Genomic DNA, 20,722 nt, shown 5'->3' with positions numbered 1-20,722 from the left:
ACGTTTTAAGATAACAACTTCCCAGCGTCGGATTTCAAATAACTACCTACCTTGTCCGTTTCCAAAATTTGGCATAAAACGGTAAAAACATTTAAAACATGAGAGCTATGATGCCCTGTATCTTTTTCCAGATTTTTTCTTGTTCTTTAGGGCCTGACGAATCAAATTACTTGGTCAACTTTGAATCATTTCTATTTCATTCAATATCAAAAATTAACGAAAAGATTAGAAATAAACGAAAAGATTAAAAATAAGTCAGAATGATTTTCTATATACATATACAAAGATAGGATTCAGTCAGGTGTATATTTTATTAATTACAATAATTATCTGTCATAGAAGATCGTCATTTAAGGAACAAACATTTATTTTAAATTAATATATACAATAAACGTCTTTTAGTTTTGGTAGAGTATCTCTCAACAATCATTTCTATTTGACCAACAGTTTTTTTATATAAAGAAATTCAATGAGTTAGAGAATTGAGAAAAATCTTGAGACAAGTTTGACAGTTTGAGGTATTGTCGCATAAATTTTGAAATTATACATATAATGCAATAATTTTCAGGATGCTAACTTGATTAAATTATAAATACAATCTGCTTAAAATATAGGCAACCAGAATCCGTAAAGAAAACCAAACGCGGCAAAATTTCCAGAGAATTGATAGTTCTCATTCGACAAATACAGAAATTACAGTTCCAGCAAAATTCTTTATATTTTCCAATCACCCCTCAGACAAATGTTTTCTAGATTCAAGTCAAATAATTCTTAACCCATTCAGACAAAACAGTTATCTATATGCATAAATTGACAAGACAATTCTTTACAGACATTTTTGACATTTTACAACATTTTTAATATGTATTTTAGAGATTTTTGTAAAGTTTTTATTAGAAATACCAAAATTGAGTATAAATATTTTATTAATTTGCTGACACTGTCGTTGTTTGTTACGTAAACAAATTCAATCTGGATCGATAGCAAAACGAGATTTTCGAATTTCTTTGTTTTTTTGGTTTCATTCCTGGATCATTTATACTGGTGCTATTGCCCTTGACTCATTTAAGCCATTCCTTAAGGTTGTATTAAAATGTGTACATTGAGTGCTTGAGTTAAAATTAACCAAATTAACAGGAATGATGATCAACATCACTGTGAAGCTGATTACCTAGGGTTTTGCAAGTGGATTTTTTTTCTTTCTTTTTTTCTTTTTTTTAGAGAGAGATATTGCCCTAGATTAAGTATATCTTGTACACTTGTTCATGCATAGCTCAAAAAGAATTGACCTGTAGTCCTGAAAATAATACAAGAATGTTGGTCAGCATTTGTAATTACGCACCTTGAGGTTTGCTTGTTGATTTACAAGCTTACCTGAGCTTAAGTTGAGCTTTTAGGATCGTTGAATGTCCGTCGTCTGTCGTTTGTCGTCCGTCCACAATTGTTCGTTAACACTCTAATTTTGTCAGGATGCTTATCTAGATAATAGATCGGATGAGTTCGAACATGGGTCATCGGATGAACAACTAGGTCACATGAGCTTAAAATGGAAAAACCTTGTTAACACTCTAGTGGTCACATTTTTGACTCAATCATCATTAAACTTGGTCATAATGCTTGTCTAGGTAATTGCTCGGATGCGTTTGAACATGGGTCATCTCGGATGAAAAACTAGGCCACAGTAGCTAAATATAGAACAACCTTGCTAACACTTTAACGGTCACATTTTTGACTCAATTATCAATAAATTTGGTTAGGATGCTTGTCTAAGTAATTGCTCGGATCAGTTAAAAATAGAATAATCTTGTTAACACTCTAGTGGCTACTGTTTTAATCCAAATATTCTGGAAATTGGTTTGAAAGTTTGTTTTGATGATTTTAGGTCAAGTTTAAATATGGGTTGCCTGGAGTCAAAAACTAGGTCACACCGCCCAAATCTGGAAAAGCCTTGTTAACACTCTAGTTGGCATATGTTTGACTCAATTATCATTAAACTTAGTCAAGATGCTTGTCTAGGTAATTGCTCGGATGAGTTCGAACATGGGTCATCATCTCGAATGAAAAACTAGGCCACATGAGCTTAAAATAGAAAAATCTTGTTAACACTCTAGTGGCCACTGTTTGATCCAAATATCTGGAAATGTGTCCGAAAGTTTGTTTAAATGATTTCTAGGTCAAATTCGAATGTGGGTCACCAGGTGTCAAAAACTAGGTCACACTGCCTAAATATGGATAATCCTTGTTAACACTCTGTGGTCACATTTTGACTCACCTGTTATGAAACTTGGTCAGAATGCTTGTCGAGGTAAATGTTCGGATGAGTTCGATGGGTTAGGTGAGCGATCTAGGGCGATCTTCTCCCTCTTGTTCAGTATTTGTAGAGATTTTGTCATTGACTTAGTAAAAGTATTCAGCTTTCAACTTATGTCACATGTAGCCCAAAACATTTCAGTAGATTGACAAAGCAGTGGAATGTGGGGGTGTTGCTTTTCAAAACCGACAACAAAGATTTACAGTTTCCCTATCAAAAACAAAATGTCGAATTGACGTAAACAAAGAAATATATGTTGCATATCTATATTTATCAATGAATGTTTGTACTGAACATTACTTAAAGTTGTATAGATTTTAGTCATAAACGGAACACTGGCTATTTGTATTCCAATGTCCTCCCTTGAAAACAAAAAAAAGAATGTTAAGATATTTCAATAGTTCCATAGATTTCTTTTGTGAATGTGCAAATGAATGTGTCACGGGGATATTGCAGTTTTTAATTCTCCCTCGTGTACAAATCTATCAAACCGAGTCGGTAATTTTGATGCAATTTGATGTGGTTCTTGCTTCTGAGGTATCACTCTTTCGTCTGATAACAGACACAATGCATGAAAAACTAAAATTACAAAATTCCGGTTGGGGGTTGGTACATCATGGGAGGGATGTTACAGGAAGGATTAAGTTCGTATGATTACTTGTCAGGAGTTCTTCTAATTACTGTCACGGAGTTCCTGTAAAGATGTAAATATTCATTTTTGATGAGTGTTTCTTCGGTATATACAAAAGTTTTCCGACAAAATCCGAAACGTTTTGCAGGAACGGTTTTCAGAAAAACTCCTGACAAGTTATCATAAGTACTACATCCTTCAGTTCCTCTCCCGTGGTACACCACGTATTATAAATGGTATAATATCTTCATATTATTATTATATTCTAACAGGATCCACAATATTCATTTTTAACATAAACATATTAACAAGAAACTTTTTATCTATTTAACTACCATTTTGCTGTGGAAGGGATAAACCTTACAGTACATAAGTTGTAAATTTAATTAATCAATGTTCATTCCTTACATCAATATAAAACTTCAAATTATGCACGCATTATACTTTTCATCACAATATTTTTCGTCAACTTTCTAGGTGAAGACGATGTAGTATTAGATCCCTTTCTCTGTTCAAAGAGTCTAAAAGGCATTACAGAATTAATTGAATCGGGGAAGCTGCCAAGCCAAGAAATACTTAATGAGATGTGTCAGATTTTTGAGAAGAAATCCCAAGAAATAATTATCACATGCGAGGCAATTTGTAAACATATAAAATCGAAACATGCCGCTATTGCAAATGTATGGGCTGCTTATACAATTCAAAACCCGCATCAAATAATTTTTGTAGTAATAGTTGAACACAAATCAGAAGGTGACAGTAGTACAGAGCCTCTAAGTTTAGATAAATTGATTACATATTCATTCGTCAGCCAACAAGTTGGTGAATTCAACTCAGAAGGCCCTGAAGTACTTAGGCAAGAGACTTCAGCTTCTAAAGGATTAGATGAAGAGTCCTATCAAAAACTTCAGAGCTGCATTTCAAAACACTCTGAAGATTTGATGAAAAGACACAAGTATCTTTCAATTATATCTGCATGCCCAAATAGATCAAGAGGATTTGGCGTTTCCTGGAATTTACTACCTGAAAAGTGTATTGTCCTTTACGTCCAGAAAAAGAAATACATTCCAATTGATGAAGAACCATTTAAAACAAATTATGACGGCATTCCAGTTGATGTTAGAGAAGGTGCCTTTATTCCATTCGGACGTACTGCCAAAGACCTGCTTGATCCTGTTAAAATGGGAAGCCAAATAGGTGGAGATATTTATAAAGGAACTCTTGGGTTTTTCATAGATCATCCTCAATTTGGAATATGTGGACTTACATGTGCTCATGTTCTTTTAACACGATGGGAGATGATTGAACTGAAAACAAATCATAGCGGTACGTTGAAATGGCCATTACATAGAATGTGCAAAAATGTTTATCAGCCTGCTGACAAACAGTCTGTATTAGGACACACAGTTCAAGTAATTTACAAAGAAGGTTCAGACGAAAATTGTGGAATGGAATTAGCTTTGTTCAGAATCACGGACAGACATCCCAAATCTCCAAGTTTCCCCGATGTGACAGGTAAAATCAGTTGTCCATGTACGTTCTTGACTGTAATTATTGTTTCTTAAACTAATTTGCATAGTTTTGTTTATCAATATTTATATTTCTATACTAATAATTTGTTGAATGTGGCGGATGAATAAATGCCTTCATATAGCAGTTTCGTCTTTATGTTTTGGATTGAAATCACTTTCCAGTTTTGGCGTTGGCGGTAACACCGTCAATGAACAAGCTGAATTGAGCCTACAACATTTTCAATTTTGTCGGGTTTTTTTTGCCTTCTTTATATGATTCCGTTATTCTCTATTGTAAGAAAATAAACCATCTAATTTTACTACTTTTCTACGTTTGCATGATTGAAATTGACTGAAATTTAATAATGGAATGTTAGAAGCAAATTATTTGTATAATACGTAAAATATGCGTGAATTATGATTTTATAAAATATATGACCTCAAATTTTAATTCAAAGTCGTATCAGTTCTACTTATTATTCACTGTAAACTTATGAACACATTTTTAATAACTATCAAATTGTTGTTGGCTTCTTTTCGCAGGATCAAATGCTGCTACAAGTATTATATACGACAGTTGGCGAATGTGTAGCACCGACAGACTGAATAAGAAGGAGGATGCTCACGTCATAAAATTTGGATCAAAAACCGAATTAAGTCATGGGATAATAAAATTTGATACTACCTCAGTTAAATCATTAGATGCATATCCACTTTTTCATGAATATGCACCGATTAAACTTTTTAAGCAAATTGAAGTTAAAGCTCTTTCAAATGGCATTCCTTTTGCTGAAGAGGGCGATTCAGGTGCGCCTGTGTTCGTTGTCGAGAAAAATTCACAAAATAAATGTATAGGTATTATAGAGGGAGGAACAACATACGGGACAGTAGTCGTCACACCTATCGTTCCTATTTTAGCAGAACTAGATGTACCTTGCTTAAAAAGTTTTGACACTGAAAAAGAATTGTCAAATATTCAAAATAAAATAGATAATTTAGAAACACAGATGAAAAAAATTGGTAGTGACATACAGACGATAAAACAAATTCTGTTGAAACCGCCTCAAAATTTTGATTCATCAATGCCTAACTCACCAAATGATCAACAAGGTCATGCTTGAATTAAAAGGATAATAAAAATTAGGTTAGTTACAATGAACATCAATAAGGAAATCGAAAAATGTGTAGTTTTAAATCTGTATAAGAAATCGTTTTTGTCAAAGAAAAATTTGAAAAATGCCTAATAGGGTCATAGATGGCTGAAAAATCGCAGTCACTTTGACTCCGCTTCTCGTATTTTGCAGGAGCTTTATTTTGAGACATTTTAAATGTGATTGGCCATTTGAAACATTTGTTTTTTTCCTTAAGATGATATAACATTTAATTATGGTCTCAGTAATATCAAGCTATTAATATTCTCTGATACTTATAATTTGCATTTGCAAAAAAAGCTATAGCAAAGTTTGTGCCTGTTTCGTATTTTTTACAATTTTCAAATAATTTCATTTATTTAATTTCAGTTATAGAAAGCATCTTACCTTAAATCCATGATTCTTGTTTCACTTTTAGCTCCCTGGGCTTAAGCTCACCAGTTCAAATCAAACAAAACATTGTTAACATTCTAGAGTCACATTTTATTTCAACAAACTTTGTCAGAATGAATGATGATCTTATTGATATCTTTTGAAGATGTGTTATCTCGGGTCAAAAACTAAGGGATCAGTTTAAATAATGAACAAAATTTTAATATGTGTTATTTTGGCTTTCGAGTGATACATGTGGATATTATAGCTGACAAGATTTTATATCTGCCGAGCCGATACATATATAATTATTTTGTAAGAATGAATTAGTTAATATAAAGTTAACTTAAGCAATTTTATTCAGATGGGCATATAAGGGACATTATGGTAGTCTTGTATCTATTATTTTTTATCGTTTATATGTTAATGTTGTATATTTAAACATCGTTTGATCATTACGATTGTATATTCTGTGTATATTTTGAGTTAAATATAAAACATGTGACCGTAGAACGGGTATTTTCGTCACATTCAGCTTTATGAATTTATTTTTATATTTTGTAATTTGATAAATTTATTCGTACTTATTTCTCTACTCAGAACTATTAAAAAGCTCGCCTAGCTCATGCACAATTCGAGTCTTTTTCAATTCTAAAATAATGTTTCGTAGAAAAACTAAATTTTATAAATTTAGAAAAGAAAAATGGAGTAAAAATAAATAATATGCTTAAAGGGACTCCACTGAGGTTTAAAAGCCTAAAAACATAACATTTTAATTTATTACATAAATGAGCAGGGGCACTTTAAACAGAAATGTATGCAAAGATAGTTAAGAAATATACTTTGAAATAAATTGAAAATCGTGTTGTTATGCTTTTCTTAGTTCGATTTGAGTGAAAAGCGTTTAAACGCTTTTCATTTTGGGTCATTTTTTTACAATTTGAATAGTCATTCTGGAAAAACGAAATGCCCGAATGATCTGAAATTTTGCTTAAAGATTAGTGGTCTTGACCTACATCAAATGGTACATTTATCTGTACAAATATTATCAGTCCCATCATGTCAAAAAACCTCAGTGGAGTCCCTTTAAGCCAGTTTTCCTGTGTTACATTGTTCAACTTTTGAATAGCCCATGTTTTATGAGATGAGAATGTGACATTCTTTTACGAATAAGTAGTGACGTACTTTGTTTACATTATGCTGTCACAGCTGCACACTTGTATTTTACTGTTATAATTGTTAATATAAGTGTCCATTGTATGTAAGAACATTTATTGTATATAGAATGTGTAATCAAATTTTGATAAAACATGTGTTTTTATGTAATGTAATCATGTCATTGTGTATGTATTGTCATATTTCTAAAAGTTGTAATCATTAATTACTATATTTGTTATATAAATATAAGATATATGTGAGAAACGTTGACTTAACTAATTTCTATTAGACAATTATTGCTTAATACTCAGAAATGTAATAGTTTGTTTACTTAGCGAATTTAATATGCACTTCTAAAAGACGTATGCAACAGTGACGTACAGACATATGGCAGATGATATCTAATATTCTAACACAACCTTCAATATTCCCCTATTGAACATAGGACCGAAAGTGTCTGTAAATACTGTTCACGATATGATATATTTTTTGCCAGTAAAAGTGCGACACGCTAAAAATATTAACGAAAACAAATCAGACACCATATAGCTTGCTATTAGGTACGACAACATTTACTTGTTGTGTCGAGTTAGAATCGAAATAATATACCCAAGTAGTGAATTTATCGCTTAGCAAAAATCACTCTTGTCTTTCGGATGAGCAGAATTTTTCAGTAGGGTTACGCGCTCTTGAGTTATTCTCTCGCATGCGAATTCCAAACAGTTAATATATGATCAAAGCACTGTTGGTGATATTTTATTTCTGAAATATAATAAATATCTTGAAATGGGGACACCGGCCTTGTTTTCCAGTAACCCTCTCCTCATTTCTTTTTTTCTATTTTGAATTTTTATTTTTTATTTTACATTTTTGATTTTCTGATTTAACTTAAAGACAAATTACTAATACATATATCTGTTACACCTTATTATGTTTTCAATTTTTATCCTCGATTATTAAAAAAACATGGATTTTAATTCAGCAATTGTGTTTAATTAATTCATTATAGATATGGATATTGAACATTCTTTGAAAAAAAAGACATTTTTATGAAAATGTACATACGTTTAAGTAAAGTTGACAAAAATAAACTACGTTTGAATAATTCTTGTAATTATACACACTCATTCAAAATGACTTTAGCTATGTTATAAGCAGAAAATGTATGGTCATCTTAAACGAGGTTGTGAAATTGTCTGCCCTTGAACAATTTTAAATTAACTCAAAAATATGGTCGGTGTTTCCAAGTGCATTACGCTTAAAATATGAAGAATTTGAATTATATTATAAAGTTTTTATAATCGACAATATGTCGCTTTCAAACTTTTTTAACATGTGTATCAATTGAAAACAGAGTGTGACAATTTGATATATATTAGATGTGTGATGTTCTTATTTGTTTATTATCATAAACAACTATTTAACATAATAAACAATCAGGATTTCGAAAGAATCATTCATGCAATACGGCCCTTATTCGTTTGATAGACTTTTGTTGATAGTGGCAAATATATAGGTTCAGTATTTTTAGACCTGCAAAAGGCGTTTGATTTGGTTGACCATAAAAAACTTTTAACTTTATCACTTCTCTGTCACATCATTAAATCTGTTTCATTCGTAACTGTCTAATCGTATGCAAATAATTCAAATAAGAGACTTAAAATCTGACGTACAATATGTTACCTCTGGCGTTCCACAAGGCTCAATATTAGGTCCTTTACTGGTTCTTCTTTATATAAATGATCTCCCAAATATTTGCGAGGATGTTAACATAGATTTATATGCTGATGATTCCACGTTGCATAAATCTGGAGATGACATATCAGTTATAGAGAGAAAAAATATTAAAATATAGCCTTAATATGATTATTAAGTGGTGTAAAATAAATGATATGTTTTACACCCTAAAACATCTAAAAGTATGCTAGTAGGTAGTAGACAAAAGCTAAAGATTGCAAAAGCATTAAATTTGAAAATTAACGACTCAACTCTTGACAATGTAGAATCACAAAAACTGCTTGGTATTTATGTTGAAAATACACTCAATTGGCACTGTCAGGTAAATGATGTGTAAAAAATTGTACTCTAAAGTTAATGTATTGTTTGTACTTTTTAAATAAGGAATCTTGCATGCTTTTTATAATGCATACCTTCTTCCTATTTTTGATTATTGTTGTAATATATGGGGGAAAGGAAACAAAAATATATATGCCAAATATATAAAATACAAACCCGAATTTGCAAAATTATTCTAGACCTTCCTATTAGAAAACGATCAAAACATTTTTACAAAAGATTAAAAATATTGCCTTCAAAGAAAAGATGTATTTTTACACCGGTGTCCTAGTATATAAAGCACTGAATAATATGCCCCCTCAATATATCCGAGACTTACTTACCATATCAAATAATCAAAAGTATAATCTAACATCGATATCTCACCGAAATTTAATTTCGTCTTACAAACCACGTACTAATTATTTTAATGATACATTCCAATTTAATGCCATGGTTATTTGGAATTCCATACCGCTTACTATAAGAAGAAAAACACAATTGTCAATATTTAAGAATAGTTTCAAGAAATACTTATTTAATCAACTTAAGCACGGTCCGTGTGTATTATATATACAAGATAAATAAGCTCATTAAATTCATACATGTGTTTTTTATTATTATGTTTTTTAATAATGGGTGTCAGTCTTAGTTTTTAGTTTTAAGTTTTTGATTCTTAAGTGTTAATTCTGTAAGTTATTTTTACATTTTGAACTGCAGATTAAAATGAACACTGAGGATTGTAATATGTTTAATAATAAATAAAATTATTATTATATTATATGAATGTTAAGTATATGTGTTAAGATATATGTTAAAATTGTGATAACCATTTAATCATTTCTTTTTCATGTAATATTTTCTTTGATTGATATGTGTTCTTTAGTGTGTGTGTTTTTATTTATTTATTTTTATTTTAGAAGGCCGCATTGTAAATAAGATGTTGCAATCTATATATGTCTTAATGTGTTACCTTTGGTAAATAAAGTAATTATCATTATTATTATTATTAGTAGTAGTAGTAGTAGTATTATAGAATATATGAAAGGAAGTAATTTTTGACTGACATTAAAATTCCAGTTATTATATAAGGATTGTCACATATTAAATGTCACATGATCGCGCATTTTGATTAAATTTCAATACACATTATTTTTTCTACAACCTTGTCCGCCATGCTGCTTTGAAAAGAATTGGAAATTTTTTATTGACTAATTCAATGCTCGTGACGTATTGGTGACAGTAAGAACAAGGAGTTTAAGTTGCATAATTCAGAGACATAAATTGTCAACAAATAGCATATTCAGTTAGAATACATTGGTTTAGCCTGCTTGGAATACTTTCTTACGAATGGCAAATAGCTAAATACATGTTTACTCGTGATGGATTTTGGAAATTTCGTTGGCACAAAACATGTTGACCTCGCAATTTTTAGGAAAATTTTCACGTTTGAAAATTCATTTATCGTAAATAAGGATCATCATAGATGACTCAATATTTTAATAGTTACTGAAAGATATATCTACTGCGCTATGTATGCAGGTTTAAGTATAATAATATGTCTTATTTCTTTTAAAAATAAATGCGAGAGCAAAATGTTGACCGTGTCAGGGCAATACGCTACGGCGAGTTATTTGTATATATTTTATATAGTAAACGTGTGGTAGAAATTAATGTTGTTATAATTGATCAAACAATAGGAATGCCACACATAATATATTTATTAACAAAATTATACATGTGAATGTTAGTGGTTAAATCTATTGTTATTTACAAAAAGGTCAGAGCAGAGAGATCTTTCACAGTAGCATATGTTAGTTGCTTGTTTGGCTTTTTGACTTCCATATATGATATGTCCTAAAGCAGAGTTGAATAATTTAAATTGTTTTATGTTTTCAACAAGTACAGTTTATTTTGCTCATTTTGAGTAGCATTTTGTCATTTACATTGACAATCCAAATACGGTCATCATTTGCACGTGCGCGTTTGTGGAATTGTTCATCGTCTTTATGCATATCTGTTCCTATCAAAAACACTATGTCAAATAGTTTTTTCTATACAGAAAATGGCGTTATGCCGAATCAATAAAAAATAAATTGAAAAATAATTGAATAATAATTCAGTAGATCAACAAGATAAGCGGACAAAAACAGACATTGTGCAAATGTTTTCTTAAAAAGGATAATTCCTTTCATTGTATCTTTACATCGATATTAACATTTAGTGATGTCATTTATTTTTGTATTCATATCAAAATAAAGGAGTGAATGTTATCATATTTTAGTGATTGTGTTATTATTTAATGATTAATAGAAGTTTTGTATTGTATCATATGACTTGGTTTTCATGTGTATATATGTATGTTTAGTTATTTTTATAGCCATAATCATAGAATGTGTGAGAGAGTGTGATTTTTACTGACATTACAATGTATGGATATAATAGGTAGATCCCTAAGTGTGTCTAACATATCTTAATCAAATCAGATTATTGAATATCAATAAGAATATCACAACAATCTATTTGTTAACAAAAGGGCACATGTCAATGTTATATTAGTACAATCTATTTATATTCAAATGAAATGTTAGAGATTTATCAAGTTAGCATGTGTTAGTTGCTTTTGACTGCCTGAATAAAAGTTTAATCATTTTTGGTAGTGCGTTTTCCTTGTACCAAGTACAGTATATTGTGCACTGTTTCAACAGTATCTTGTCTAATTCAAGTTATTTGAAGCCCAAATGGGTCATCACTTAAAAGTGTGCACAGCAATGCGACGTTTGTGGTAATTCTTTCTATGTGCATAACTGACAGCCCTATTACAGAACTGTTCCTCTTCGATAACACTATACCAAATGATATTTTCTATATAATTGACTAATTCATAGAACAATCAATAAAAATATTTCAGAAGTTCTACAGGCTCTTTATTAGCCGACAAAGAAAGATGCATGCCCTACAAAGTGTCACAAATATATCATCTTGTAAATGAAATTCATTTTTAATCTCGGTATTTCAAAGTTTAAAAAGTGTGCCACAGTCGGTTTCTGTTTAACTAAATAGCAGACTTCTACTACATGTATCTGGATAAAGTCAACTAAATGAGATTGTAAATGAAATCCAAGCAATGCAATAAAAAGTTTTGTCAAGTGAATAAATCACCATCGATGTTCCCAAATGTTTATACGCATGAACAAATACATGTATGCCAAGCCATATGCAGTTATGTACGGAATAACCTATAAAAGTTACTTGTATCTTAAACTTTGTCATCGGAGTGAAATAAGCCAGTGTTGACTTCTCCTATACAGTTTTCTATACACGCTCTGGTCTGGTGCCGGCTTGCCGTGGCGTATTTCGTTAGAATTTTACTGAAGCAATAGAAAGCAACCTAAAACTCAAAATCTATCCGAATTTTGACCGAGGCTCGGGTCGCCCTTATTACAAGATTAACCTGTCTAAGCTGGACTCAACATTTTTATTGGGCCAATCAACAGAGACTAAAATCCTTTAATTTTGACGCAATTTAAAAGCAGCAAGAATTGCCTTAAGCGCAATGTATGATCATGCAAAAATATAAAGATGTTAGTTTTCATGCTTCCTTTTAATCAATTATATTTACGCTGACGTTTAATTCACCTGTCTACTCTAAAGTAAATTTTCGTTTGGTCATTTAACATATTAAATATTCATCTGATTGTTCGTATTTTTTATATAAGATTTCGGGTCATTTTATCCTTTCTGGTATTGAGTGAATCACTCTCCGATGTGGACGTTCCCGCGGGGTTTTTTTTTCGCGAATAAGGTCAGACTCTCATATTAGACTTACATCATGAGAAATGGTCCATAATTCTACCTTAAAATTGAGCTATTATGCTTAAGAGGTGACACATATAAATGATCTTGTTATAATGAGGTAGCCTACAAATTTTCTTTGCAAAATGACTTCAAAGAGAATATAAATGTATTCTTGTGGGGCGTTTGTGCCCGAGTGGATAAGGTCATTGACTTCAAATCACTTACCCGTTATCACTGTAGGTTCGAATCCCGAAGGGGACTTTGAATTCTACATGTGAGGAAGCTATCTAGCTAGCTTGCGGATGTCGGTGGTTATACTCAAGTTCTGAAATAATGTACGGAAAGGCATCTGAGATCTTCCTCTACTAGTAAAGCTGGGACGTCGCCATATGACCTATACTGTGTTGGTGTGATGTGAAACACAATCAAACAAACAAACATGTTTATTTTGAAGTGTCAAATCTTTTGTAACACCGAATATTTAGGTTGACATATAAAACCTAGCATAGGGACACTACATGTTATATCTCCATTTATTAAATTCCAATTATCAATAGACATAGTGGAAAATGAGTTTTGTCGTATTGACTTGTTGATTCTTCAGGTTTCTGTATCTTGCAGATGTGTTCCCAGGTCACATTATCTTTAAAAATGAAAACTTGTCTGGCTCAATGCCATTAATACTGTTCTATAAGTTTTTATAAGGTCATATTTGTCACTTTCATACTGTGGTGTTGATAGGTTTTAGTACCATGAGACGGTCTTCATAACTAAAACCATTCAATTCTTGTGACATCCTTGTCGCCTTTCGTTTTATTTTTGAGTACGTTGCATTGACTGTTTTTTATGTAGCTGAGATGTGATTTATACAGACACAATAAAGAGTTAACAGATGATTTATTAACAAGTTATTTTTTCAAAATATTTTCAAAAAAGTACACTTAAATTTTTTTTCTAAGGTTGCTGTGGATTGGGCAGGGTTTAGGTAATATTATGGTTATCGGTCATGATATAAATAGGTTGCTAATCTAAATATATTTTGAACTATTTAACATTTAGGAGTATAAACTTTTATAAGTCAGACGTAACTCCCGACACCAAATGTATTTGAAACTTCTTGAAAGTATCCTGGTCTGTAAGAAACTTTATTTCACGACAAGTCGTACAATCATTAGCAAATATTCCATAAACGATTGTAATTTGTCTGGTATATTATTTATATGATAAAACATATGATGAAGAGGACAAACTACAATATTGAGCCCTGAGGGACTCTTCCTGTGTTTACACATAAAACACTATACACTGTTCACATCCACTTAAAATGTTTTCTATCCAGGAGAGAACAGTTCTTGTATACCGCAGAATTTTAGTTTTAATAATATATATTTTTTTTTGCATTGACGTGTAAGCAAAACAAACTTGCAAAATGTTTGTCTGAAAAAAACAACAACAACATTGTTTAAAGTTCAAATATTTGGCATGTCGCATTGTCTACCAAACTTCTACACAAGGTACACAATTACACAACGGTAAGAAACGGCATCGGGATAACGTTCGTGTCATTGACTTGAATTGAAAACATATTTTAAACATTCTATCCACAAACATTTTAATATTTATAGCTTACATATTAGGTACGTAGCTGAACGAACCTTGTTCTACGAATGTTAAATACATCATTCGCCGATGTTGAATTTAGCCGAGCACATTATGTCTTTTTTTCAGATGATCTTTTATAAGAAAAGATATTTCTCAAGAAACCTTTATTTCAGCTTCATGGTATATATGAATTATGTCGCACGTCTCATTGTCTACTAAAACTTAGCACAAGGTAAATAAAACTCGCCTCTGGGTAAAAAAAAATGGCATCGCATTGGTGTCACGTTTAATACAGCGAAATACAACACATTCAAAGTTTAAAAGAATCGTTAAAAATTGAAAACTCCTTCGTAGGAGAAAGAAAGAATCTTTAAAGCCAGGATTTTTGTATCTAATCTTGTTATTTTACAAATGCTATGCCCTTGATGTTTTGCCCATTTTTGCGTCGACTTAAATTTGAAAAACTCTTTTGAACTACATGGCATAGAAATAGCTGTACCTCATAGACAGCTTATCAAATGGCGTGTAGCAACTGTGAATATCTTAAACAAAAATCATAACCCAGGCCATGGCCATGGATAATTAACCTTCTCCAGATGTAACTTCTGTAACTATTTAACATACACTGAACAAAAGTTCTAACCGATCACCCTGAGTGTTCGCTTATGTATGAAAAAGAATAATACCAATAGATCCGACTTTTATTTTATTTCGAAGAGAATGAACACAGTAAGAATAATAAATTTATAACATTTTCTATTTCAAATACTTTATCGATATTTAAAAAAAAATAAATGTTTATAAACAGCCACTCACCTGTCTTATAGAGGCTCCAGCATTCAACATTCAAACTGCTTTGGCACAATCCTGCATCGACATCCGTGCCATATTTTATGTTTTTTCACTTATAAAGTTAACAAGGATTTATGCAATGTAAAATTTAATACTCACCACGCTCTGCACGAACATTTCGTGCCAAAATGTGTAAACCGCGCCCTGTCTCGCGCGTGAGTGCATGGAACCGTATTAAATTATCTTTCATTCCACAAATCGGTAGAAAATGACACAAAAATCACCTCTGCAAAATTTTATAAGGATCCATTGACCCGTTATAAAATAATCAAAATTTAAAAAGTGATCGGTTAGAACTTTTGTTAAGTGTAGACCTTTGCACAGGAAAATTTCTTTGTAAAATCTTCTCTTCACTTAAGACAAGGCTTATAACCTAGATATTTAGCATAAAGCATTGCTAGGCAAACGCTCAAATATAATAATGTCATTAACTTATTCAATGTTAGTCTTGTCATATATGTAAAAGTGTGTTCTCTTTTGGCGTCATTTAAAAAAGGTCAAAGGTCAATTATTTGATATGTAAGTTTTGATCATATGCAAAAATACAAGGGATAAAACACTGTAAGAGAAGTCCCTTCTTGCTGAGGGGTTACCTTAAGTAGGCGAGTCATAAGAATTGTAGCCACCGTTTTTCCCTGTGTGAGCCTTTGAGGCAACTATATGGGTTCGAATTATTTGAGTATATACATCTAATAGCTCTTGCAGGTGAGGTTGGCCTGGCCCCTGGTGTTGCTTTGAAGATTGTAACAACAAAGGTTAGCCAAAATCATCTTTGCTGATTCTGTGTCATATGACCTATACTGTATTGTTGCGCCGTAAAACCAGGCAAAGAAAAAAAAAACTACATGTATACATCAAGTTTAATAGCAGTAACAACCCTGTATCTAGGAAAAGCCTAAACAATCAAAATGTGAGTCAGTATTTGCTGTGGAAGGTTATAAAAGTAAAGGTTATTCCGAACACTTATACATACATGCACGTACGTTAAGTGGGAAGGTTATAATAAAACATAGTAGGGTTATTCCGAACATCTATACATACGCACGTACCTTTGACTGTATTTAGAATTTGAAGAACAAGTCTATGTATAATACATGTACTTTATTAAATAATTATCTCCGATTAAGTATCATTAAGAGAAAACAAAACAAAAACAAAATAACAAAATATTATATCATGATAATGACACAAAAGTTGGCATGACTTTAACAAGTAGAAAAATATATTAAATATGCATATTATATAGAAACCGTAATGAGAACCAGTACAATGAATATCACTTTATGACAAATGGTAACTTTTTTCGTCCGGGTTATAACTTATTACATTACAGTTTATGTCGCTGTAACTAGAAACCAAACTTAAACCATACTTCAATGAAGATTACAATTGAAGATCTTCTACAGAATGTAAACTAAGGAAGGATATGATGTTTTGAGAACATACACAAGATGAATGTATTTAAATGAAATGTTGAATCTACATTTTGAGAAAATGTTTGCTGAAAGACGGATAGGTGGGTCAGAAAGAAAGGCTTTAACATGAAAGATTGCACTGATGTATTATGATTATGTAAAGATAGATTTATAACGTTAGAAGGTAAAGAAATAAGGAAATTGTCAAAAATAAAGAAAAAAAGAAAAAACATACAAGACATGAATAATGATTTGAGACGCTGTTTGATACAGACAAAAATACGAGTATATAAAAGGACTGAGTCGGGAACTTTAAAAAGTGTAATCACTGTCTTGTGTTATAAGTCCACTTCAGTTACAGTGTAGGAAATGTTCATTTTAGGCACTGCCGTATCAAAAAACAAGCAGCAACAATAGCAACATAATAAACCCAGAAAAAAGCATTAAGTATTTGTGCAAAAACAATATTCTTTTCATTCCACCAAAGTTTCTCTCTTAGCCGTTTCGAAATAATATGTATTTTAAAATGTTTTAAATTTCTTATACTCATTATTTCCTCCCATATAAACCCTACTTGTACATAATGATACACACAACGTTGTAACTGATTATACAAATTGTCCTTCCATAAACAGTTTTGTATAGGTTGTATCCTCCTGCCTCGTTTTCAGATCTTTCCTCTTCCCGGAGTTTCTGTCTTCTACCATTAGCTTCAACATCTTGTCAAGTTTTTCGTTCATCTCCACTTGTAACTTCCCCATGTTCCAGCTTGATGCTTCCAAACTGTGATCGGTTGATCCGGGAAGTTTTTGACTCCTTACACTGCGCATCCACAAGAATTGATTGAGCTTCCGGCCCGGGAAGTTTTCTTGAGTATTGCCATGGAAAGACCGTTTGAATTTTTGTTCAAACAAATGTTGAGGAAAGTGGCTGGCCGACTGTTTTCTTTTGAAACGTTTCAGTCATTTCTGAAAATAAAGATATCACTCATTTCTGTATCAATATGTTTCAGGTTTTCTATTCCGTTGATATTATTTTTCAAAATCCATAGCTTTTTTAATTACTGTAAATACAACCTCTGAAAACTTCGTCTGGGAATTTACTATGTGGCGTATTGATCAAACCAATTTTTTATTAAAAAAATCAACGACTGATAAAAAACTAGAAATGTGTCATCATGCCACGGATGCCCCCGCATGCAGCCAAAATTTCAGATGGTGCATTAATTATTTTTTTCATTTTAAGTTCAAAGCCCTTAAAACTTTTCAATGTTAACACAAACCATTTTCATACAATGTTCAAGGCACTGAACCTTTTAAAAATAGCATATTGCATATTTGTAGCCAAAATAATGGCTAAAAGTATGAGTGCTGAAACTGAAAGTCCAAAATTTTTCCAACATTCAGGAAAGATAAGTTTGTCTAAAATCATTGAATCACGACCAAATTCAAACTTAAACTGCTTATTCCTAAGATGTATCTATATTATTTTTAAAGTGAAAGGGACATAATTCTGCCAAAAAATCATCAAACCATGACCAAATTCCAACTTGACCTGCCCATTCCTTTGACATATACATATGTCAAATTTAAGTTGAATATGTAACACTGTTGGGTAGATAATGAACAGAAACTGTAAATTTCATATTATTTTCAAAGTGAAAGGGGCATTACTCTGCCAAAAAATCATTGAACCATGACCAAATTCGAACTTGGCCTGGGCATTCCAAAAACATATCCATATGTCAAATTTGAGTTGAATGTGATGTTTAATTGGGTAGATAATGAACAGAAACTGTAAATTTCATATAGTTTTTCAAAGTGAAAGGGGCATAACTCTGCCAAAAGTCATTGAACCATAACCAAATTTGAACTTGACCTGCGCATTCCTTTGACGCATCCATATGCCAAGTTTGAGTTGAATGTGTTGTACCGTTGGGGAGATAATGACCGGAAACTGAAAATTTCATATTATTTTCAAAATAAAAGGGGCATAACTCTGCCAAAAATCATCGAACCATGACCAAATTTAAACTTGACCTGTATTTTCTCATGACGTATCCATATTTTAAGTTTGAGTTGAATGTGTTGTACTGTTGGGGAGATAATGAACAGAAACTGAAAATTTCATATTATTTTCAAAGTAAAAGGGGCACAACTCTGCCAAAAATCATCGTACCATGACCAAATTCGAACTTGACCTGTATTTTCTCGTGACATATCCATATGTCAAATTTGAGTTGAATGTGTGCAACTGTTCTTAAGATAATTGAAAACGGAAACTGGATGATGACGGAATTTGACAGAAGGACGGAAGGATGGAAGGACGGAAGGACATAATGACGGAACAGGGGTAACACTATATGCCCCGGCCATTACCATGGCGGGGGCAAAAAAAATTTACGACTTTTTTTAATCAAATTTAATGTTGGAATGTTGGCAAGGTCATTCGAAAAATGACCCAGGGGGTCGATTTTTAGCATGGTCCAAAATCTAATTTTACAAACCGGCATCCCAGTATTATATTCGTCTTATCTATTTGATTGGTAACTTTTGATTTAAAGAAAAAATACAAATATTAGACTATCAATGTAAAACATAGACTATAAAGCTAATATTAACTGAAAAGAAGGCGGGGACCTATTTGTAATTCCCACATTTGAGGGTGTTCAGAAATTAAATACTTATGTGTCACATTAAGAATATTCTATTATATCGTTGATCGTTCTGAAGCGAGCAACTTAATAATAATCTTGCATTATGCGATCCAATACATATAAGATTGGATTGTTTTCACAATAAACATGTCATATAATGAAAGTATAAAATGTTACTGTTCATGATGATCATTTGCTAAGTTGTTTTATTACCTTTCGATGTTTGAGCATCAAATTCTTGTATAATGTTCATCAATTTGTCAGCATCGTTTTCCTCCGACTGTGTTATCCACTGAGCAAGAATTTTGGCGCACATATCGTTGTCAAGGATATCCGAATGCTCAATGTCGTCTGCATCTTTTTTCCTGCCGCCACGGGACTGTATTGTAGATTCGTTAACCCCGACAACCTCGGCAAATTCTTGCCAAGTAAGATGATCTATATAACAACGAAATGTTTTGTAATTAAAATCTCATACTGAACAATTATTATAAATATGACAATCCCAAAATTTTCTCAAAATATTTCCATTTGATTTTGCATTCCTAGAAATTTTCGAATATGTTACTTGTAAAGTATGGAAAGGTTTGATTTTTTTTAAATTAAAACTATAAATGGTATTCCAAGGTTTTGCCGGCCCGCGTAAGGCCTATTCGCAGTGAATAATTGCTAAATATTTTACGAAATCAAATGATCAAAAAAAAGGCAAACGGAAATTGATTGCTAAAATAGAACAGAACGCTTACCGAATTTATTCACCAGTCTATAAATAGCGACACGTATAGCCCATGGTAGTTCGTCTGCAACTCGCACAATTCTCTTCCGGTCTATGACATGCTGGCGCATGCGTTCAATACCTTCTCTAATCACACGGTCGTCCGTACGGTCTGAGGTCAACGATTCGAGCATCTGTTTAACGTGACCTAGTTTGTTGGACGTGCTTTTGTCGAGCTTATCAAGCATTTTTGGTACACATGTTGAGAGATTCCCTCATCTCCTTCAGCAAAATCTAAAATTACACAGAAACGCTTGCTTTTTGTTATTAAAGCGATGCAAGAACGCTGTTTTTGTTATGTAAGTGATGCATGAACGCTGCTTTTGTTATTAAAATGATGCGAAAACGCGCCTTTTTTGTTATTAAAGTGATAGAAGACCGGTGATTTTTGTTATAAAAGTGAGGCAAGACCGCGGCTTTTTGTTATCAAAGTGA

The 20,722-nt window shown here is 32.0% G+C and overlaps 2 protein-coding genes across 2 annotated transcripts in view; one reads left to right on the top strand and one right to left on the bottom strand.

Annotated features, from left to right (window-relative positions):
- Window positions 1-7,916, top strand: part of LOC132739040 (uncharacterized) — a 58,169-nt gene extending 50,253 nt beyond the window's left edge. Inside the window, exons 9-10 of the mRNA XM_060726688.1 lie at window positions 3,420-4,457; window positions 4,997-7,916. Of these exons, the coding sequence (XP_060582671.1) occupies window positions 3,420-4,457; window positions 4,997-5,574 (1,616 nt within the window). The 3' untranslated portion in view covers window positions 5,575-7,916. The remainder of the gene's footprint in view (window positions 1-3,419; window positions 4,458-4,996) is intronic.
- Window positions 7,917-17,762: 9,846 nt separating this feature from the next.
- Window positions 17,763-20,517, bottom strand: LOC132739039 (uncharacterized). The gene is made up of 3 exons (XM_060726687.1): window positions 20,259-20,517; window positions 19,726-19,950; window positions 17,763-17,824 (listed from the first exon to the last, which is right to left on the bottom strand). The coding sequence occupies exons 1-3, from the start codon at window positions 20,473-20,475 to the stop codon at window positions 17,763-17,765; spliced, it is 504 nt and encodes a 167-aa protein (XP_060582670.1). The 5' UTR covers window positions 20,476-20,517.
- Between the last annotated feature and the right edge of the window lie 205 nt (window positions 20,518-20,722).

The sequence above is a fragment of the Ruditapes philippinarum genome, unplaced genomic scaffold (assembly GCF_026571515.1).
Source record: "Ruditapes philippinarum isolate M1 unplaced genomic scaffold, ASM2657151v2 ctg3125_1_1_1_1, whole genome shotgun sequence".
Lineage (NCBI taxonomy): Eukaryota > Metazoa > Mollusca > Bivalvia > Venerida > Veneridae > Ruditapes > Ruditapes philippinarum.
This window is presented reverse-complemented; position numbering and strand designations above follow the sequence as displayed.

Coding starts and splice junctions, on each gene's coding strand:
- LOC132739039 (XM_060726687.1), bottom strand. CDS start 20,475: ATGCTTGATAAGCTCGACAAAAGCACGTCCAACAAACTAGGTCACGTT. Junction 19,951..20,258: donor TAGACTGGTGAATAAATTCG/GTAAGCGTTCTG, acceptor GTTGTTATATAG/ATCATCTTACTTGGCAAGAA. Junction 17,825..19,725: donor TGATGCTCAAACATCGAAAG/GTAATAAAACAA, acceptor CTTTATTTTCAG/AAATGACTGAAACGTTTCAA.